At 42.2% G+C, this 23,592-nt stretch overlaps 1 protein-coding gene across 2 annotated transcripts in view; it reads right to left on the bottom strand.

The window, feature by feature from the left end:
- TEX15 (testis expressed 15, meiosis and synapsis associated) overlaps positions 1-23,592 on the bottom strand; it is a 126,496-nt gene that overhangs the window by 11,059 nt on the left and 91,845 nt on the right. For both annotated transcript variants that reach the window (XM_068233705.1, XM_068233704.1), the window contains 2 exons: positions 14,737-20,390; positions 5,279-5,349 (listed from right to left, as the gene is read on the bottom strand). In XM_068233705.1, coding sequence (XP_068089806.1) covers positions 5,279-5,349; positions 14,737-20,390 — 5,725 coding nt within the window. The remainder of the gene's footprint in view (positions 1-5,278; positions 5,350-14,736; positions 20,391-23,592) is intronic.

Raw genomic sequence — 23,592 nt, 5'->3', positions numbered from 1 at the left:
AATAATGCTTTGCACTGTAGCCACTGCAACTTGAAAAAAATTATAAATTACCTTTTATCCCTTTTCCTGATTGTGAGCAACCACAATGCACAGCAGCAGGCCCTCACTGAGCTCCTTTGTCTTAGCCATGATTGCCCACAAATCAACTGCAGAGAACTGTTGTTTTTCACCTGTTGAGTTGATTAAAACATCTGTTCCCAATTAATCAGCGTAATTAGGATGCTTTAAAAAAGTGTGCGCTATTTGTAATGGAATAGAACTTTCCCACAGACTGTGACAGTTTGTGAAGGGTATGAATAATTTTGGGCTAGACACTTTTTGCTCAAATGTATATCAAAGCCGAGAATTTTTTTTTCCACAATAATGCTTCTTGTACATCGTCTTAATATCTTTTTGGAGACACCTATGTCATTTACTATCAAAAAATTACTTGCTGGTTATATAAAAGTAATTTTATGTCAAAATTTGCAAGGGGTATGAATAATTATGGGCAGCACTGTAGGTACTGACATCACACTGTGGGAGCCTTGTTGCATTGTGGGAAATAATGGCTGTTTCGAAATGCCAAAGAACAACAATAACAATAATATTTATGTAGCGCTTTTCTCCCTGGGGACTCAAAGCGCTGTGACAAAGACACATCTCCTTCCACAGACATCACCTGCCAGCAGTAAAGATGTCCCCATGTGATAAATGACAGAACGCAATTTAGGAAGAGGAGAGATTTTACAATGGGTAAACACAGACTCAATCATTTGTAAATAATTATTTTAAAAAACTAAGCAATTTCTCATTATGTTATTTTCAATGCAGTTCCTCTTTAAAGATGTTAGAGATTGTATCTGTCTAACGAGAAGCTGTATGGCTTGCAGCAGCAAGTTACTTTGAGGTGGCTCGGGTTTGCGACAGTATACTGTATTGTGTACAGTCGCTTCCTATTAGATTGCAGGTAGGCAGCACTGTGGTTCAACATTTACATGTTAGTTGTGCAGTCTCTTATCCAGATCCACTGGAGTGTCCTCCCTCCTCCTCCAGCCAGCCCACAATCTTAATTGTGATTGGTTGTAGCACTTTGCAGTGCAGGGAAAAATCATGATGCATCGTAGTCTGCGTTACAGCGTAGCAGCTTGAGAAACAGCCACCAGAAAAAGCGGGTGCTTCTGCTGTGAAAACTGACAGTATTGCTTATTATCTGCACTTCACACTTGTAACTTTTCAGTATCAATATGGATCAATAAAAGTGTTTTTTTTTACTCTAACATACTTACCTATGGAGTCCTGAACTTCTGAGGTCATAAAACATGTTATGTGTACTCTGGGAACTATTTTTGTCTATTATTGGGTGAACTCACATTTTTAATCACAGTGATTGTATATATACATTTTTTTGTTAGCATATATTTTATTTGTGTATATTAATCTGTGTTTTTTTGTTGTTTTAATCAAGCAAATTAATATTTAATGTCAATTATCTGCATTTGTAATTGCCCAAGTTCAGTGAACAAAAGAAAGTACAAAGGCTAGAACTAAAAGTTCAGCACCAGGAGTGACTAGTAATGAAAATCTTTGTTAACCTCCTTAGTGGTATTCCTCAGTGTAAAGCAGTAACCTTGAGCTGCACTAGGAATAACTGGTGGGAGGGGGGGATATCATGTGCAGAGAGTGCAGCATGAATTGAATAAAATTTTTGACTGTTCACTCCTGAAAACCGCCAAAATTGTAAATAGTGTTATCGCACATTTGATCATTTACCTCATGAGTAAAATCTCATTTTGAATTCACTAAGGTGTTATAGATTTATCGAATGTTTTATCGATAAACACCTTAGTGAATTCAAAATTAGATTTTACTCATGAGGTAAATTATCAAACGTTCGATAAAGTTTTTGATAAAGCTTAGTGAATTGAAGCCATTGTGTTTTAAAACTGTATTTTTTTTTTAAACCAGAACATTGTGTTTTCTACAGGAAGTTACACAAGAATTGTGTGAACTGCAAAGATATTCATGACATAGTTGCATAGATAAAGTGCCAAAAGACATAGGGTACAGCTTTATTACAGGAAAGCACAGAAAACATTGCAGGAAGTGTGGAGCATCTGGCAAGAGCAACCAATTCCACTCGGCATCTAGAAACAACAGACACCTATGCAATTTCTATGAGCATTAAATGCATTTCAACTGTAGTAGCCAGAACACTTCCTTTAATGAATATTGTCAATGGGCACACAGTTTACCTCATGTGCGAGCCAATACATTATGGCAAAACAGTTGCGCTACGTGCTGAGGCTAGCTGAGCTAATTTTTAGAGAGACCAAAGATTATGAAGGATATGCATTATTCTGATTAATATGCTTTGGTCCATGAAAAACGGAAAGCATAAGGCCCGGTTCACATTAGCGGTGGCTATCCGGAATCGCCGTGCCGGAGCCGCACCGCATGCGGAACGGACGCACGGCATAGCAATGTAAGTCTATGCCACCGTTCACATGCGTCCGTTTCATCCGGACCGGAGCCGGACCGGATCCGGACTCCGGCGTCCGTTCCAACATGCGCTATTTTTGGGGTCCGGCTCCTCCGGCAGCCGTATCCGGGGCGGAGCCGGACTGCACCATCCGGCCAATACAAATCAATGAGAACCGGATAGCGCACAACACACTGGCTAAAAATCCGGATGTTCTACCCCACTTCCTATGAGGATTGTTGCGGCGATATTGGATCGGGGACACATGGGTAAGCATTTTGGAGTGGAGCAGCACGAGCTGGAGATGTTGGCAGCATGTTGGAGGTGGAGGTGAGTGCTAAACAGCGGAGGGCCTGATTCCACAGGTCCCCCTTCTGCTGACCTCCCAGACCCCAACATTTTTTTTGTTTTTTACGTAACTTTTGCCAAACGGATCCGGATCGCATCCTGATGAACACCTGATGCAACCTGACCGGATCCGGATCAGAACCGTACGGTTCCGATCCGGATCCGGTCAGGTCATCCGGTCCGTTTGGCAGACAACCGCAAGTGTGAACGGGGCCTAATAAGACTCACCCCCCCCCCCCCCCAATCTTACTTTCAGAAAAACCTATGCAACTCTATCAGAATGTGTTCTATGGAAACCTAGCCATCGCTAACAATACTCTTTACATGGTGACAGATTCTGGGGGGAAAAAACTATGCAACAATATCAACACAGTCCACATTTCCACTTGTTCTGTAAAATAAATCTGAAAAGCCTAAGCAGTACAATACACATTAACTAAGGCCCTGTGCACACCAAAAGCCTCTAGCAGATCTGCAAAACGCTAGAGGTTTTTGAAGCAGATTTCAGAGCGATTCTAGGCATGTTTTCTAAACATGGCTAGTGTTTTTTGGAGCGTGTTTGTGTAGCACATTTCAAATATTGTTACAGTAAAGCTGTGACTGAACAGCTTCTGTAACAAAAACACCTGGAAAACCACTCTGATCTAGCGTTTTTCAGAGCGGTTTTCCTCTTTTCTATAATTTAACATTGAGTCAGAAATCAAAAAAATGCTGCAGCCCCCGAGTTTGCGTTTGTGGAAAAAACGACCCGCTCTGGTGTGCACCATCCCATTCACTTTCATTAGCCAATCGGTTTTCCCCCTGCAATCGTTTTAAAAAACGCTCCACAACCGCTCTGATGTGCACCAGCCCTCAATTTAGATTGAGCAATACATAAAAGTGCATCTCCAAGGAATTCTAACAGAAACTGCAGTTCTTCAAGAAAAGTGATGTGCCTTCAAGCTTCCCATATGCTTATCCACTCCTGTTTCTTTATCTGTCTAAGATCTCTTCTAAATCAGTGACAGGTAGACTTTCAATGCATCTTGATCGTTTTTAACTGGGAAACATAAGGATAACAGAAACAAATTTTAGATTCATGCAATAGCAACTAGAATGGAAGTACATGTTTACAAGCAGCTACAGTCCAAGAGATGTAAAATAATACATACCAAAATTATCCTGGTCATCCTTGCACATAGTTGTAGTAAGGGTCCAGCGAGGCATCCATTTTCCATTTGGCATACTGCCTGTTGGGCCATATAGGCGGGGATCTCCTTCACTGATTGGATGAGCTTCCGAATTGGGCTGTATGTCTTTTAGGCTTGGCTGTAGTATGGAAGAAGTGGCATTACAAAAGTAACAGTTTGAGCTGCTGGAAAGAGCGCAGGCCGCGCTACAAATGCGCAGTAACTGCACAAAACTGACCCCACTATTTTCTATGGAAACTGCTGCCTCATCAGGCGCTTCTCATATATCATCCCATGAACAATGCACACAATGGCCTCGATTCATAAACAGCAGTGCGATAACAAAAATCTTGTCGGGAAAATACCGCACTCGGTATTTTCCCGGTCTGTGTGCTAATTCATAAAGATTTCCCCAGCTGCCCTTGGAGGTCGGTAAATTACCGCAGCCCATTGAGCGGTAGAGTAGAGCAGTGTCCTGATTCCCTCTTTGCCCTGCAGAAATGAATCACACAGACGGCTCTCTCTGGCTCTCCCACTGATGACTCAGACAGATGAGTCACACAGTCTTTCCCTGCCTGCAAAAATTACTCACACAGCCGTCTCTTTCCACTGATGATTCAGACAGATGAGTCACACAGTCTTTCCCTGCCTGCTGAAATGATTCACACAGACGGCTCACTGGCTCTCTCCACAGATGAATCAAACAGACTTTCGGATCTCTGCACTTTGCATTAATCAGAGCTGTCAGAGCTGTCGGTAACTTGTTAAGACCTCACCAGAGGTGTCGGTAACTACCGCCAGGCTTACCGCATGTTGAAGGCTTTATGAATTGACATTTGCTGACAATTTACTGACATGTGTTGTCGGTAACTGCAGCCAAGTCGGTAATTTATCTCCCTGGTCGGTAATGTCAGCTTTTCATGCGGTAACAGCCTTTATGAATTGACATTTTGCTAAGTGGTCGGTAAAGTCTGCTGTTTTCAGCATTACCGCATGAGGTAATGCTTTATGAATCGAGGCCAATGAATTCTTGACTTCTCTGAACCACGTCCTGCTGCAATCACTCTTGCATATGCTGACTCACTGCCATGCACAGATATTTCACATGAGTGAATGTGGAGCAACAAAACAGTATTTTACCACTAGGAAACTTACCATGTAAACAAAGACATACCCTGGCAGAAGGATATGCTGGATATTCTGATTCTGTCCATCACTTGTGTTCACGTTGTGCAAAGGAAATACTTATCACTACTTTATTATGCCCACCCAAATACATAACATAATACCAGTACAATACCTTGAGCTAAACATGAGGTTCTCTTTTTTTTCTTTTCCAGCAGACTTTTCAGAAGAATGTATAACCTGGAGCTAATTCAATAGAACAAAATTATCATTAAACATTTCAAAATATTTTGATCTTCCTTGAACACTACAAATATACAACATATATAGATAGATGTGTCGTGTAATTTAGTTGGCTAAAACAGCAACGGAAATGGCATTGCTGTAACCTCTTGAAGGATGCCCCCATGAAATGTCACTGGACTGGATAAGAAAAATAGATTTGTATTATATTGTCCTTAAAAAGCTATTAGCTGCTAAAAATCTGAATATTCAGTAAGCTTGTTTAACCACTTGAGGACCACAGTCTTTCTACCCCTTAAGGACCAGAGCCTTTTTCTCCATTCAGACCACTGCAGCTTTCACGGTTTATTGCTCGGTCATACAACCTACCACCTAAATGAATTTTACCTCCTTTTCTTGTCACTATTAAAGCTTTCTTTTGGTGCTACTTGATTGCTGCTGCGAGTTTTACTTTTTATTATATTCATCAAAAAAGACATGAATTTTGTCAAAAAAATTACTTTTTTAACTTTCTGTGCTGACATTTTTCAAATAAAGAAAATTTCTTATACATTTGAGCGCGAAAGTTATTCTGCTACATGTCTTTGATAAAAAAAAAAACATTCAGTGTATATTTATTGGATTGGGTAAAAGTTATAGCGTTTACAAACTATGGTGCCAAAAGTGAATTTTCCCATTTTCAAGCATCTCTGACTTTTCTGCCCACCTGTCATGTTTCATGGGGGGCTAAAATTCCAGGATAGTATAAATACCCCCCAAATGACCCCATTTTGGAAAGAAGACATCCCAAAGTATTCACTGAGAGGCATGGTGAGTTCATAGAAGATTTTATTTTTTGTCACAAGTTAGCGGAAAATGACACTTTGTGACAAAAAAAAAAAGAAAAAAAAAGTTTCCATTTCTTCTAACTTGCGACAAAAAAAAAATTAAATCTGCCACGGACTCACTATGCCCCTCTCTGAATACCTTAAAGGGTCTACTTTCCAAAATGGGGTCATTTGTGGGGTGTGTTTACTGTCCTTGCATTTTGGGGGGTGCTAAATTGTAAGCACCCCTGTAAAGCCTAAAGGTGCTCATTGGACTTTGGGCCCCTTAGCGCAGTTAGGTTGCAAAAAAGTGCCACACATGTGGTATTGCCGTACTCAGGAGAAGTAGTATAATTTGTTTTGGGGTGTATTTTTACACATACCCATGCTGGGTGGGAGAAATATCTCTGTAAATGACAATTATTTGATTTTTTTTTACACACAATTGTCCATTTACAGAGATATTTCTCCCACTCAGCATGGGTATGTGTAAAAATACACCCCAAAACACATTATACTACTTCTCCTGAGTACGGCGATACCACATGTGTGGCACATTTTTGCACCCTAAGTGCGCTAAGGGGCCCAAAGTCCAATGAGTACCTTTAGGATTTCACAGGTCATTTTTGTTTCAAGACTACTCCTCACGGTTTAGGGCCCCTAAAATGCCAGGGCAGTATAGGAACCCCACTAATGACCCCATTTTAGAAAGAAGACACCCCAAGTTATTCAGTTAGGAGTATGGTGAGTTCATAGAAGATTTTATTTTTTGTCACAAGTTAGCGGAAATTGATTTTAATTGTTTTTCTTCACAAAGTGTCATATTCCGCTAACTTGTGACAAAAAATAAAATCTTCTATGAACTCACCATACTCCTAACGGAATACCTTTGGTGTCTTCTTTCTAGAATGGGGTCATTTGTGGGGTTCCTATACTGCCCTGGCATTTTAAAGCATCTGTTTTCTAGACTTCTAGACTACTCCTCACGGTTTAGGGCCCCTAAAATGCCAGGGCAGTATAGGAACCCCACAAGTGACCCCATTTTAGAAAGAAGACACCCCAAGGTATTCCGTTAGGTGTATGGCGAGTTCATAGAAGATTTTATTTTTTGTCACAAGTTAGTGAAACATGACACTTTGTGAAAAAAAGAAACAATAAAAATCAATTTTCGCTAACTTTTGACAAAAAATAAAATCTTCTATGAACTCGTCATACACCTAACAGAATACCTTGGGGTGTCTTTTTTCTAAAATGGGGTCACTTGTGGGGTTCCTATACCGCCCTGGCATTTTACGGGCCCAAAACTGTGAGTAGTCTGGAAACCAAATGTCTCAAAATGACTGTTCAGGGGTATAAGCATCTGCAAATTTTGATGACAGGTGGTCTATGAGGGGGCGAATTTTGTTGAACTGGTCATAAGCAGGGTGGCCTTTTAGATGACAGGTTGTATTGGGCCTGATCTGATGGATAGGAGTGCTAGGGGGGGTGACAGGAGGTGATTGATGGGTGTCTCAGGGGGTGGTTAGAGGGGAAAATAGATGTACTCAATGCACTGGGGAGGTGATCGGAAGGGGGTCTGAGGGGGATCTGAGGGTTTGACCGAGTGATCAGGAGCCCACACGGGGCAAATTAGGGCCTGATCTGATGGGTAGGTGTTCTAGGGGGTGACAGGAGGTGACTGATGGGTGTCTCAAGGTGTGATTAGAGGGGGGAATAGATGCAAGCAATGCACTGGCGAGGTGATCTGGGCTGGGGTCTGAGGGCGTTCTGAGGGTGTGGGCGGGTGATTGAGTGCCCTAGGGGCAGATAGGGGGTCTAATCTGATGGGTAGCAGTGACAGGGGGTGATTGATGGGTAATTAGTGGGTGTTTGGAGGAGAGAACAGATGCAATGCACTTGGGAGGTGATCTGACTGCTGGTCTGCAGGCGATCGGATGGTGTGGGTGGGTGATCAGATTGCCTGCAAGGGGCAGGTTAGGGACTGATTGATGGGTGGCAGTGACAGGGGGTGATTGATGAGTGGCAGTGACAGGGGCTGATTGATGGGTGGCAGTGACAGGGGGTAATTGATGGGTGATAAGTGATTGGCAGGTGATTGACAGGTGATCAGTGGGTTATTACAGGGAAGAACAGATATAATTAATGCACTGGTGAATTGATAGGGGGGGGGGGGGGTCAGAGGGCAATCTGAGCGTGTGGGCGGGTGATTGGGTGCCTGCAAGGGGCAGATTAGGGCCTGATCTGATAGGTAACAGTGACAGGTGGTGATAGGGGGTGATTGATGGGTGATTAGTGGGTGTTTAGAGAAGATAACAGATGTAAACAATACATTTGGGAGGTAATCTGACGGCGGGTTTGCGGGCGATCTAATGGTGTGGGTGATCAGATTGCCCGCAAGGGGCAGGTTAGGGGCTGATTGATGGGTGGCAGTGACAGGGGGTGATTGATGGGTGATAGGTGATTGGCAGGTGATTGACAGGTGATCAGTGGGTTATTACAGGGAAGAACAGATGTAATTAATGCACTGGTGAATTGATAAGGGGGGGGGGGTCAGAGGGCAATCTGAGCGTGTGGGCGGGTGATTGGGTGCCTTCAAGGGGCAGATTAGGGTCTGATCTGATAGGTAACAGTGACAGGTGGTGATAGGGGGTGATTGATGGGTAATTAGTGGGTGTTTAGGGTAGAGAACAGATGTAAACACTGCACTTGCGATCTATTGGTGTGGGTGGGTGATCAGATTGCCCGCAAGGGGCAGGTTAGGGGCTGATTGTTGGGTGGCAGTGACAGGGGGTGATTGATGGGTGATTGACAGGTGATCAGGGGGGATAGATGCATACAGTACACAGGGGGGGGGGTTTGGGGGAAGGACTGGGGAGAATCTGAGGGGTGGGGGGGTGATCAGGAGGGAGCAGTGGGCAGTTTAGGGACTAAAAAAAATAAATAGCGTTGACAGATAGTGACAGGGAGTGATTGATGGGTTATTAGGGGGGTGATTGGGTGCATACAGTGGTCTGGGGGGTGGGCGGGTCTGAGGGGTGCTGTGGGCGATCAGGGGGCGGGGGGGAGCAGATCAGTGTGTTTGGGTGCAGACTAGGGTGGCTGCAGCCTGCCCTGGTGGTCCCTCGGACACTGGGACCACCAGGGCAGGAGGCAGCTTGTATAATACACTTTGTATACATTACAAAGTGTATTATACACTTTGTAGCGGCGATCGCGGGGTTAACATCCCGCCGGCGCTTCCGTATGGCCGGCGGGATGTTGCGGCGGGTGGGCGGAGCCAGTTGCTGGGGGAAGCGCGCGTCATCAATGACGCGATCGCTCCCCCGGCATGTGAAAAGGACGCAACGCCCTTGGGCGTATTGCAGTCCTTTAGGGATCCACTTTGCCGCCGCCCATCGGCTGTGGGCGGTCGGCAAGTGGTTAAACTCTCAATTGTCGTTCTAAATACAATAGTCAAAGCTCAAAATACAAAAAGATCAGCAGTTCCTGCCTACAAAACAATTGCTAGTCATAGTTGACATTGGTGGGAGGCAACACTTCAAACTTTATCCAAAATGGATGAACAAACAAGAAATAAAGCTGAAAATGCTGTTTTTTGCAATTTGTCAATGCAAATTATGTATTAGGGACAAGTTGTTTAAAAACCACTTTAATTAATATAACTTGTAGGGCACTCTTATTTGATGCATCACAGTGATTCTACAAATCTGAACACCAGGTAGGCAACTACAGCTTGATATGCAATAAAAGTGTATTCATTTAATAGCCAGGACTTGGGCTGGGCTTGCTTACATCAAGTATTAAGGTGTGTGTGTGTATGGGGGCACCTCCTGTTTAGAAAGGTAGAAAGGGGCAAGTCAAATTTATATCCTTATTGCATGTGCTACATTACGATCTGTTCTTATACTTCTGAACTTACAGTTCACCCAATGTCTGAGACTTCCTGGAACTTACTCGACGTCCACTGCAGCATACCAAGCTCTGCTACCACCGTGGCTCTTCATCACTCTGTCCCACCCGCAGAGCCCGCTATGACCGCCGTTGATGTTGCCCTCTTCTCCTTCACTGAAACCTGGCTAAAGCATCTTTGAAGCTCCTGACAAAGCCCCCCATATATATCCCGCCTTGGTGAGAAGAGTTTTTTTCCATGAAGATCGTTTTTCTTAGCCAGTTTAATAGACCAATGAAAATCCTCCCTCTTCCCGGGGAGAGGGGAGCTTTAACCCTCCTGGCGGTTGTTTTTTTTTTTTTTCAAATGGGCAGAAATCTATTTTTTTGTTTTGTTTCATGTAAAGCTACCAGAGTGGTAGCTACACGAAACACCACTAGAGGGCGCATGTGTCCCTCTAGTGCGAACGTCGCCGGCATCTATAGCAAACAGGGGTATGCGTATATAACGCGTTCCCCTGTTTGGCTTCTCCTGTCGCCATGGCGACGATTGGAATGACGTCATGGACGTCCTGACGTCAGCCGCCTCAGATCCAGCCCATAGCGCTGCCTGGAACTCATTGGTCTGGGCAGCGCAGGGCTCTGGCGGGGGGCCCTCTTCCGCTGCTGCGTGCGGGCGATCGCCGCAAAGCGGCGGTGATCAAGCTGTGCGTGCGGCTAGCAAAGTGCTAGCTGCGCGCACAGCACTTTAAATGGGTAAAATCTCCCCACCAGGGGCTGAGATATCTTCCTGCGCGGCATAGCCCGAGCTCAGCTCGGGCTTACCGCCAGGAAGGTTAAAGATGTTTTGCCAGGGCTCACAGTATTAGAGCGATAGGAGTGCTGTAAGGAGCGGCAGATGGTCGACAGCATTGCGGGGTGAGCAGGAACGGGGCCAGGTATGCCTGGCTAAACTACAGACGAGTTTGGCGCTGCAGAGGAGGGGTGCTCTGGGGGTCTCCTTAGTAAAGGCGGCTCTCAGATGCTTGGTTGGTAAAGATCTAGCTGGATCGCTTTTTTAACACCTTGCTGGGTGCTATACGGACTTATTTAACGCTAGCAAGTTAAGCAATGGGATATGGTCCAGTGTGTCTAAAATAAAATGTTTCCTTTATTAATTAATTGAAATGGCCAAGTGTGCCTAAAATAAAATAAATAAAATGTTTCCTTTATTGATTAAAAATGGATGTTACGTTACGGACAATCCTTGTATAATAAATAAAATCCTGGAGTTAAAGTAACCCATAGATGAAAATACCGAAAGATTTGATACTTACCCAGGGCTTCCTCCAGCCCCATAAGCTCGCCTGAGTCCCACGGCATCCTCCCGCGCATGCGCAGAAGACCCAGACTGGACGCGACTGAGCTGTTAGCGGGGCTGATCGCGGGTGAACGGCAGACCGTGGGAGGACGGCGTGGGACTCAGACGAGCTTGTGGGGCTGGAGGAAGTCCCGGGTAAGTATCAATTCTTTATTTTCATCTCTGGTCCACTTTAAGCAGAAGCCAAAAAAGTTTATGCCTGTTATTCCATATTGGGAATTCATTATGTGTTTTCTGGCCATCATTATTCATGTTTCCTGGCTCCTGACTTAACTACCCAATTTGCATGGTAATTTCAGGAGTCAGTAACTCTTGGGAGGAGGAGGCAACACTAGCCTTTGAGGCAGGATGAATTGAACATAGGAAGGGTGGAGGGAAAGACATCTCTCAGAACTGTATTATCTCAAGAAGAAATTCATACACCACTTTCTAACATGTTTAGTAATACATTCCACAACCTTTTTACCTAAAAGGTTTTGTAACAACCCACAGACATGACACTGGGAATCCAAAAATAATGGGTTGAAGTAATTGTCACTGTCTTGCCATGGGTGTTTTAAAGGATGTACATTTCAGCATCTGATTAATATACAGATTGCCCCCTACTTACAAATGACTCAAGTTACAACATTTCAAAGATACAAAGTTGTCTTCATGTGCAAAATATACAATAGTGTTTATTACATATGTTTTGTTGTTAAATGTTACAGTATTGTATAAAATGTCATAAGTAGTTTATAACACTTTAAAAGCACATTGAAAAACATAGTTGATACTAGATATCCAAAAATAAATAATTTATCTACGTTTCACCATGTTAAACACAAGACACAACTTACAAACAACTAACTGGAACAGAACCTGCATGTAAGTAGGGGACTGCCTGTACATTAAAAGTCATGAAAAACAGGCAACAAACTATTTCATCTGAACAGCCTAGATACTAGTCTACAATACAGTGGGATGGGAAAGTTTGGGCAACCTTGTTAATCGTCATGATTTTCCTGTATAAATCGTTGGTTGTTACGATAAAAAATGTCAGTTAAATATATCATATAGGAGACACACAGAGTGATATTTAAGACTTGAAATGACGTTTATTGGATTTACAAAAAGCATGCAATAATTGTTTAAACAAAATTAGGCATGTGCATAAATTTGGGCACCACAAAAAAAACTTAAATCAATATTTAGTAGATTCTCCTTTTGTAGAAATGACAGCCTCTAAATGCTTCCTGTATGTTCCAATGAGAGTCTGGATTCTGGTTGAAGGTATTTTGGACCATTCCTCTTTACAAAACATCTCTAGTTCATTCAGGTTTGATAGCTTCCGAGCATGGACAGCTCTCTTTAACTCACAGTTACACTTACAGAACGTTGTACTTGTTCCTCTGCATGAATGCCTTAGTGGATTTTGAGCAGTGTTTAGGGTCGTTGTCTTGTTGAAAGATCCAGCCACGGTGCAGCTTCAGCTTTGTCATTGATTCTTGGACATTGGGCTCCAAAATCTGCTGATACTGAGTGGATGCATGCATCCCTCAACTTTGACAAGATTCCCAGTCCTTGCACTGGCTACACAGCCCCACAGCATGATGGAACCACCACCATATTTTAGCAGGTGTTTTTCTTGGAATGCTGTGCTTTCCTTCCTCCATGCATAACGCCCCTTGTTATGCCCAAATAACTCAATTTTAGTTTCATCAGTCCACAGCACCTTATTCCAAAATTAAGCTGGCTTGTCCAAATGTGCTTCACCATACCTCAAGCGGCTCTGTTTGTGCTGTGCGCGGATAAAAAGGCTTCCTCTGCATCACTCACGCATACAGCATCTCCTTGTGTAAAGTGCGCTGAATGGTTAAACAATACACAGTGACTCCATCTGCAGCAAGATGATGTTGTAGGTCATTGGTGCTGGTCTGTGGGTTGTTCTCACTATTCGTTGCTTCTGTTTATCAGAGATTTTTCTTGGTCTGCCACTTCGAGCCTTAACTTGAACTGAGCCTGTGGTCAGACAGCTGAAATCTCTGAGACAGCTTTCTGTATTCTTCCCCTAAACTATGATGGTGAACAATCTTTGTCTTCAGGTCATTTGAGAGTTGTTTTGAGACCCCCATGTTGCTACTCTTCAGAGAAAATTAAAAGAGGAGGGAAACTTAAGCTACATACTCACAGGGGACAATTGTCCCCTGTAGCATGCGCGCACGTGAACAGCGAGCGACAGCTCCCTGCCGGCGACAGCTGTCCACACATCTCGCCAGAAAGGCAGAGACGCGGCGGAAGCTGTTTGTGAATGGAGCATCCCCCGGCCGGATGCTCCATTCACTCACGTAGGTCTCCTGTCGCTAGCCCGCGTACTCACGTGGGACTAGCGACAGTTCCGGCGAAGTCGCGGCGACAGCTGTAGCCGGCGATTGAACATGTCAATCCCCTGGCGACAGCTCCGACGAGCGACGGTTCGGGGCGCGCGCATTATACACACGGGCGACCTGTCGCCGCAACACGCGCGTGCCACGTGGCTGCGTCGACGGCCGTACCCTGTGTGTATGGGCCTTTACAATTGACCCCCTTAAATACTCTTTCTTATAATTGGATTCACCTGTGTATGTAGTTCAGGAGTCACTGAGCTTATCAAGCCAATTTGAGTTCCAATAATTAGTTCTAAAGGTTTTGGAATCAATAAAATGACAACATTTATGCACCTGCCTAATTTTATTTAAACAATAATTGTGCACTTTCTGTAAATCCCCAAAAACTTAATTTCACTTCTCAAATATCACTGTGTGTGTCTCCTATATGATATATTTAACTGACTCTTTTTATCGTAACAACCAACGATTTATAAAGGAAAATCATGACGATTAACAAGGTTGCCCAAACTTTCCCATCCCACTGTATATGCTGCCTTGCACACTTGCACTCTATCCTATATCTATTTTTTTTTTAAATGCTCCCATTGACTTGCATAAAAATCATGGCAAAATTGCAGTGACCGTGATTTTCTGAAAAATCATGATCACTGCAATTTTAATGCAGGTCCTTGGGAGCCTTTTTTAAAAAGACACAGCGCTGATGGTCAGCAAAGCACTCTGCAGTGTGTCTCAGGCCTTACACTATTATTCTGTTTATGAAAATTCCATGAGAACAGGGGTAAGACTACCCTGGTTGGTTTGAAAAGAGAGAATGTTGCCTCCAGTCACTTCTATCAGCAAAATGCCCACAAAGCATAGGTACTGCAACATTATTTAAAAAACTCAGTGGCGATGGCAATTCTAACAGTTAATAATAACACACTTGCAAGTTTAGATGCAATAAAACAAAACATGCCAAGAGACTAACCTTTATCTTCTTGGGAGAGTTGTACTCAAAAGAGGCACATTTCCGTTTCATGGGTACATTTAGCATCTTGGCTTTGCTTCCCTCTTGTTTCTTGTTTACTCTGTCATTATGTTTTAGTCTATTTTGTAGAATCTGGCATGTAACTAATTCAAACGGTGAATTGCCTGGCTTGAAAGTCACTGTTTTTGATAATTCAATAGTTTTCATTATCTTCATTGTATGGGCCATTTTTCCTAAATCTTTTTTGGAAGCAGACATTAAAATGCTCAGAAAATCTGAAAACTGGTTGTAATTGTAGTCCAAGTCTGAGGATGAGCTTCCGTAGTGTAATGAAACAACACAAGGGGACACATGAATGTATGCTTCCATTGCTGATGTTGATGTCAGTACAAATCTTTTCAGTTCTGATAGCTCTGAAAGCTCTCTTGTCATGATCTGAAAAGCATAGGAGTAATTCACTGAATCTGAACAGCTGCTGATGATTTCCAGTTCTGACTGTATGTCTGATATTGTGTTTTCAATCACTTCGATGGCACTTGGCATCATGTTCCTTTGCAGCATGGAGGCGATTTTTTCTTGACTATGAACTACTTCAGAGAAGAGGGTGCTATCATACCAAAGTAACCCCCTCCTTCTATCTTGATTAGTCTGTGAGGCAGTTAGACACTTAAGAAAATGCAAGGTTTCAGATGTCATTGCTAGTTCAATATATGCGTCAACAGCCTCAGTCTTTATAAGAGTAACAAACGATTCTTTGCATGGACACAGTTCCATAACATTGCTGTTTTTTATTATAGCTTTCTCCGTATCACACTCTTGCAAGATCTGAAAGCACTTTATCTGTGAGGCTAAGTGCTGTTGGCAGTCCCGAATTAGCTGTTGTAACAGCCTAGCATCTGCATGGCGAGCTTGATCTATTATCTTTCCAACAAAGAAGGTACCCTTTTTGGAAGGAGACTGAAGATTTTGGAATGAGTTGAAGCATTTATCCAACAATGTGCTTCCATCGCCTGCTACCCAAACGTCTTCACCAGAGACACAGAACACTTGAAACAACTTTGTTAAAGCAGTGCTGTTTATTTGTCTGACAATCTCTTTTCCTGTATTTGTGTGAATTTCATGTGTTTTCCTTTCCCTGAAAGCCATCATTTTTGCTGCATCAAACAGTAGATGTTCAATACCAAAGAGGGACAAATCCATACTTTGAGAAACAGAGGTCCTCATAAAATTGATTTTAGCTGAGATAATTTCTAACAGACACAGTGCATGTTCCTTCTTTCCAGGATCCACCCTAGGAAGTTGAATGAATCTACTTATAATCTCTAAAGTGCTTTTTTGCAAGGTTGCCAAATCATCTACAGTGTCTCCAAGATGCACTCCACAGCTAAATGGAACAGAGAGTGAAAATGTAGAATGATCACACTCATGCTTCAAAACGTCTTCACATTCTTTCAGTTCTCTCTTGTATTTCAAGAAGACGTAGTAGGAGCTGTTATTTTCATGTATTTCTTTCAAAAACCCAGAGATTTGACCACAAAGATTCTCTAAAGTAGAAGCTGCACTGTGCTTCAGCTTTTCTTGAAATGCTGTATAGAAGTGTGACTGTTGCTGATAGCCATTCTCACCCATAAGCAGCTCCCGGTAAAGTGATGCATCATACCACAAAAGACTACGGAATGTGGGCTTTCCTTCAATAAAATGAATTCGATTCTCAATGAACTGAGTTGTTTCTATCATCATTTGTAACTCAATGAAGGATTCAACAGCTTGTGGCTTCAAGGTACTCTGGAAACAGGTTTTTAAATTGTTTGAAAAAAGCAACTTCCTGTCAACTATCACATCTTTCCATGCACAATTTTGCTTTCCCTCAAAAGATTTAACAAAAAAGGGGAGCATTTCCTTACACCATGATCTGCAGTTTTGCAAATGAATTACGTTGTCTGTCTCACTTGCTTTTTGTAAAATCATAGATAATTCTTCTAGTAACCACCTTGGCTGTTCAATATTCTTTGATGTGATAGAATCAATCTGCTTATCTTTTAACCTTTTCTGATTACTTTTTTCAGAAGCTGAATCGGTTTTCCTTTTGGGAAGTTTTGTTTTATTATAGCATGAGCAATACTTTTTGGCACTAGTATTCTCTTTTCTATTTTTCTTGCATTTCTCACATTTTTCTGTAGTAACCTTCTTGCTTTCAGATTTTAACACCTGCAAAGAAACCACTGGTACTGCATTCTCTTTGTTAGATATGCTACCACTAGGAAGCTCTAAAGTAGGTCCAGATGATTCTGAAGCATCTACTGTTCTGTTTGGAAACAAAGGTGAGGTTGGCAATTTTTTGGGAGAAGAATTGCAAAGAGTTGCAACCAAAACAGAATCTTGTTCAAGTATGCCTTTCATTGCTTGAGTGGACTTTGATAGGTATTTTCTGTCTGTTGGAGATTTTTGTTGATGTACATCAGAGACACGCGTGTTTAATGGTGCTTGAACAGGTAACATTTTTTTATCTCCACACTCAGATTTCAACATTTCAAATTGGGTGACTGTTTTTTCACCGTTCTGCTGTCTAGTTTCAGTTCCACTATCACTTTTGACACCTTCCTGTCTGCAGGTTTTTTCCATGTGTGAGGTCCTTGTGACATTTCTTCTCTGTCCAGACTTTGCTACAAGCTGCAGAGATTTTTGTACTCTTTTATGTGCTTTCCTTAAATGGAGGATAGCACGATCCAGTCTTTTTGAAACACGTTTGCTTTTACATAAAGGGATTTCACCCGACAACAACCCTAAAACAGCTTTTATATTTTTTTCTGACTGAGAGAACTTATTAATCCTTCTGACAGACTTTTTAAATATTACTGAATGTTTCCTTGTGCTATTGAGCCTTTTCTTCCTCACTGTGGAATGTCCCAAAATGGGTCCAGTTTTGACATAAGCCAATTTGCTATCACCCCTTGTCTCAGGTATAGCCTGTTTTTGAGCTGTGGCCTCTTCATCAGACAGCACACTTTCAATTATTCTGTCACACAGAGAATGTGACTCAGATATGGCTTTCGAAGATACTTTCGAATCAATGACATCAGCCTCTACTTTCTGGGGATCGGAAGGTGCTCCCTTTTTTAACTCAAAAGTTGTCTTTATATTTCCTTTACCTCCCACAGATGAATTTACATCTTCTGCAAGACTGTTACTTTTTGGCTGTGAAAAAACATAAGTGTTTGTGATAGTAATTTCCATGTCTGGAAAGATCCTCAAGCCACACGGCTCTTTTAACTTTCTTGCATGCTTTTGTAGGTCTGGCTGTTTTTCTGCTTCATGTTGTTCCAATCCAAAAATACCTTTCCAATCTATACGATTCTCTAGTTCTATCACATGCTGAAAATCTTCTGTGTCAACAAACATATTAATTTCAGTGCATGAATTCTGAGTTCCTGTTTTCTCTAAATTTGGGCTTTTACTTGAAGTCTCAGTATGTACATTTTTCGCAACTGACTCTACATCACTACTTTCCTTGATTACCTTTGGTTCTATAGTACCACAATTGTTAGTATAATGTTTTTCATTTGTGTCTCTGTAAAATTTGTGAATTGGGTCTGGGAGGAAGTCATGCTTTGTTGTTCCATTTTCTACATGCTGACCATTTGCTAAAGATGTAGCACTTTGGTAATCACTAAGTTTATTAACTTCTGTGATCTGAATGGAGGTAGCATTGAGCTCTTTCTTTATGTGCTCAGATTTCTCCTTCCTTTGTAAACCTTGGTCCTGTATCTTCACGGGCTCAGATTTTTCTTTTCTTTGTAAACCTTGATCCTGTATCTTTACGGGGTCAGATTTCTCCTTCCTTTGTAAACCTTGGTCCTGTATCTTCACGGGCTCAGATTTTTCCTTTCTTTGTAAACTTTGATCCTGTATCTTTACGGGGTCAGATTTCTCCTTTCTTTGTAAATCCTGGTCCTGTATCTTTATGGTCTCAGATTTCTCCTTTTTTTGTAAACCTTGATCCTGTATCTTTATGAGCTCAGATTCATCCTTCCTTTGTAAGCCTTGGTCCTGTAACTTTATAGGCTCATATTCATCCTTCCTTTGTAAGCCTTGGTCTTGTATCTTTATAGGCTCAGATTTCTCCTTCCTTTGTAAACCTTGGTCTTGTGTCTTTATGGGCTCCTTCCTTTGTAAACCTCGATCTTGTGTCTTTATTGGCTCAGATTTCACCTTCCTTTGTAAACCTTGGTCCTGTATCTTTATGAGCTCAGATTTATCCTTCTTTTGTGCACGTTGGTCCTGTTTCTTTATGGGCTCAGATTTAGCCTTCCTTTGTAAACCTTGGTCCTGTATCTTTATGGCCTTAGATTTCGCCTTCCTTTGTAAACCTATGTCCAGTAAGCTCTTTTCCGGAGATTTCTTTATCATGGTTTCTTTTGTAGGTTTTGGGGGTGTTGCTTTCTGATGGGGTGAAGTATTAGGTAGGTAGTTGTTTGGACTTGTGCTCTCTGAAATCTTTTCAGGGCTTTCTCTAGATCCTGATACATTGGACTTTGACTGAATATGCTTGTCAAGATGTCTTTTACTTGCTGCTAAAGAGGTCTTAATATTTTGAAACCCACTTTCATTAGTGTTACATAGTACCATTTTGTCTAATTTACTTTTTTTATAACTGGTAGATCCTTTTTTGTCTGGAGACAAATACTTATTGTTACTACCATTAAGACAAACATTTGGAACTTTATCTTTCCAGGTTGGTTTTGGAATTGTGCACTGCTTACTTTCTGAATGTGTCTCATTTCTTCTTTCAGAAGATATTGCACATTTGTTTCGATGTAGATAGCTACTTTCATTTATTTTCTCTATGTTGTCAGACTGGGTAATAATTTTACATTTGGAATCTTTGGTATTTTGCAGAGGGCTTTTTTCAAGACGTAAAATCAATTTTAGAACATCTTCAGCATTTATCGTTTTTTTGTGTGTTAGGTGGTTTAAATCAGTTGTAAATGGTTTAACAGGAAGCTCCAGTTTTTCCTCACTAGTTTGATTTTGCAAACACTGAACATTTGTATCTTCTTTCTTTTCTACTGATGACAAAACTGAAGACGGTTTCTTCTTGTTTGGTGGTTGGTGTTTTGCCATGTTTTTTTCATGAGAAAGACGTGCTTCCTCAAAACTCAAGTATAGCGGGGTATTACTAACATTGTTTTCCCAATTCTCAAAACATTCTTCCCCAGGATATACATTTTGGTTGTTGGATTTTTCATTTTCAGAAACAAATTCGTTTTGTACTTGCTCTAACCCTGGATACTGATTATTTACAACTTCGTGTTCACCCCTCTTTAAAAGCCTGGGGTCTTTTATAGATTTTGATGTAATTACCTTACATGAAGTTACCAGACCTTGTAGAGACATACATAACTGATGAAAGAGTATGCTAGAGTTAGTTGGCGTAATCTGGTTTGGAAACACAGGGACAGCCATATGGCTTGGACATGTTTGATGATCCTCTAAAAAAGGTACAGAGTGCGTTGTATTCTGTAAACTTTCGTTCTGAGAACTCTTGCTCAATGAAGGTTTAGTCAGTGTCTGATGAACACTCCGAAATATAACAGTAGCATCTTTGCCTTTACCTATTCTTTGGGCTACTGTGCAGTTTGCCAATGCACCACTTCCTGGTATGGGGAAGAACACATAAAAAACAAAAATGTCAGCAATAGCAAGTATGTTTAGTACAAAACAAAGTGAGTAAATCTACAACCTTTAAATATATATATATAAAGTAGCTTACTAGCAATGTAATTAATAATACATATAGTAATCTGTATGTTTACCAGCATCAACCATAGCTGAAAATTCAGAACATTTTTAAAATTAGGCAAAAAGATACAATAGTGTACCAAAGCAAAGCACACAAATATTCTTGTGTTTATTGTGGTGTGGGATAAGTGCAATGCTGATGTGTATAACATATGGGTAAGAGCTTAGGCACAATGTTGTGTTGCTGGGGTGATTTCAGTGACACCTATCAGTGTGTGATATCTGCTGGGCACTCTTGCATGCATTGCGATCAGATAACACACTGCCGCAAGCATTTCTGTGCGCAAGCTGCATTGATAGATGGCTTTCAGGATGTGTATTTCATATTACTAGGAAAAAAGAAAAACACAATATAGGAACAGAATAAATTAAAATTAAAACAAAGTAAGTAATGGAGCAAAAAAACAAAACAAAAACAGCGCAACTATTCAAATTTGTCTAATGTGTGATACGGGATACATTGCAAATATTGTTAATTTTGTATAAGTTATAGAAGGGACACATTGTGCATTATCCTTTTTCTCTGTTCTGTCTTTGTGTGATGTCAGTGGCAAACAAAAAGGTTAAAGCTGAGTACCCACCCTACAATAATTGCTGCGATGATCACGGACGTCGGGCAAAATCTTTTAATAATCATGTTAATCGCATGTCGTTAAGCGACGGACACGGCGGATCAGATCGTTAAGATCCCAGATGACTCCCTGCAAAGTACTGTGATTGCTTAATTCCCGTTTGTGCCCGTAGTGTAGGCATGTGACGGTGTGAAGAGGAAGAAGCGTCGACCGTTGTCAAGGGGGTGTCGCTGGAACTGTTGGGTGGTGAGTAAGGCTCCTCACCCTCTGCACCCACCGCACCTGATCCACCTCCACCTTGGGTATGTGTTTTTTCTACAATGTATGTGAACTTTTAGCTGCATTTTGTTCTGGAACCCATAATAAAAGTAATGACAGCAGTGCCGGCGCTTTTCTCCTTTTTATGGGTGGTGAGTACCGTATATACTCGCATATAAGCCGACTCGCACATAAGCCGACCCCCCAACTTTTCCCTGAAAAAACAGAGAAAAATGATTGACCCCCATATAAGCCGGGGGTAGGAAATGCTGGCCGCCTTATTCCCCGAGTGTGTCCCAGTATAGCTAGTAAAGTGCCCAGTATGGGTAGGTAGTGCCCCAGTATAGCCAGTATAGTGCCCAGTATAGCTAGTATAGTGCTCAGTATAGCCAGTATAGTGCCCAGTATCGCCAGTATAGTGCCCAGTATCGCTAGTATAGTGCTCAGTATTGCTAGTATAGTGCTCAGTATAGCTAGTATAGTGCCCCAGTTTAGCTAGTATAGTGCCCCAGTTTAGCTAGTATAGTGCCCCAGTTTAGCTAGTATAGTGCTCAGTATAGCCAGTATAGTGCCCAGTATCGCTAGTATAGTGCTCAGTATTGCTAGTATAGTGCTCAGTATAGCTAGTATAATGCTCAGTATAGCTAGTATAGTGCCCCAGTTTAGCTAGTATAGTGCCCCAGTTTAGCTAGTATAGTGCTCAGTATAGCTAGTATAGTGCTCAGTATAGCTAGTATAGTGCTCAGTATTGCTAGTATAGTGCTCAGTATAGCTAGTAAAGTGCCCCAGTTTAGCTAGTATAGTGCCCCAGTTTAGCTAGTATAGGGCTCAGTATAGCTAGTAAAGTGCCCGTGTTTAGCTAGTATAGTGCCCCAGTTTAGCTAGTATAGTGCTCAGTATAGCTAGTATAGTGCTCAGTATAGCGATCCCCCCTCCCCCCCGCGGCCGCCGCTGCTATTACCTGTTCAGCCGCCGGCCGCTTCCTCTACTCCGGGTGCCCCTCTCGCTCTGCTCTCCATGTCTCCATCACGCGTAGTGTATCCCAGCAGCGCGCCCGGCGCTGCTGCTGTGACGAGGCAGGAGAGAGCGGTTCCCCTGGTAACGGCGTCATCGCCGTTACCAGGGGAACTGCTCTCTCCTGCCTCGTCACAGCAGCAGCGCCGGGCGCGCTGCTGTGATACACGAAGAATACGCGTGATGGAGACATGGAGAGCAGAGCGAGAGGCACCCGGAGTAGAGGAAGCGGCCGCCGGCTGAACAGGTAATAGCAGCGGCGGCCGCGGAGGGAGGGAGGGAGCGAGCGGGCGGGCGGGCGGCGCCGCGGATCAAGACCACCCAAGACTCGCATACAAGCCGACCCCCCAACTTTTGGCCCCCTTTTTGGGGGTCAAAAAGTCGGCTTGTATGCGAGTATATACGGTATGTAGCTTAAGATACAATTTGGAAGGGTGGGGGTAGCTGCTGTAAGTTTACTATAGCCTCCAGCACACAATCCGAAGCAGTGGAGGGGTGCTGATAAACTGAGATGGGAAGATGCATAAAGAGTATTTTGGAAGGAGTAACCCACCTCAGACTACACACATGAATGCAACATGCAGGAGAAAGCATAAATTCACATGTGCAGCATAGATACTACAGGATCTTCTCAAAAAATTAGCATATTGTGATAAAGTTCATTATTTTCTGTAATGTACTGATAAACATTAGACTTTCATATATTTTAGATTCATTACACTACAACTGAAGTAGTTCAAGCCGTTTATTGTTTTAATATTGATGATTTTGGTATACAGCTCATGAAAACCCAAAATTCCTATCTCAAAAAAGTAGCATATTTCATCCGACCAATAAAAGAAAAGTATTTTTAAAACAAAAAAAAAGTCAACATTCAAACAATTATGTTCAGTTATGCACTCAATATTTGGTCGGGAATCCTTTTGCAGAAATTACTGCTTCAATGCGGCGTGGCATGGAGGCAATCAGCCTGTGGCACTGCTCAGGTGTTATGGAGGCCCAGGATGCTTCGATAGCGGCCTTAAGCTCATCCAGAGTGTTAGGTCTTGCGTCTCTCAACGTTCTCTTCACAATATCCCACAGATTTTCTATGGGGTTCAGGTCAGGAGAGTTGGCAGGCCAATTGAGCACAGTAATACCATGGTTAGTAACCATTTACCAGTGTTTTTGGCACTGTGAGCAGGTGCCAGGTTGTGCTGAAAAATGAAATCTT

Source organism: Hyperolius riggenbachi, chromosome 1 (genome assembly GCF_040937935.1).
Source record: "Hyperolius riggenbachi isolate aHypRig1 chromosome 1, aHypRig1.pri, whole genome shotgun sequence".
Lineage (NCBI taxonomy): Eukaryota > Metazoa > Chordata > Amphibia > Anura > Hyperoliidae > Hyperolius > Hyperolius riggenbachi.
The sequence above is the reverse complement of the archived record's forward strand: the minus strand, read 5'-3'. Positions and strand labels throughout refer to the sequence as shown.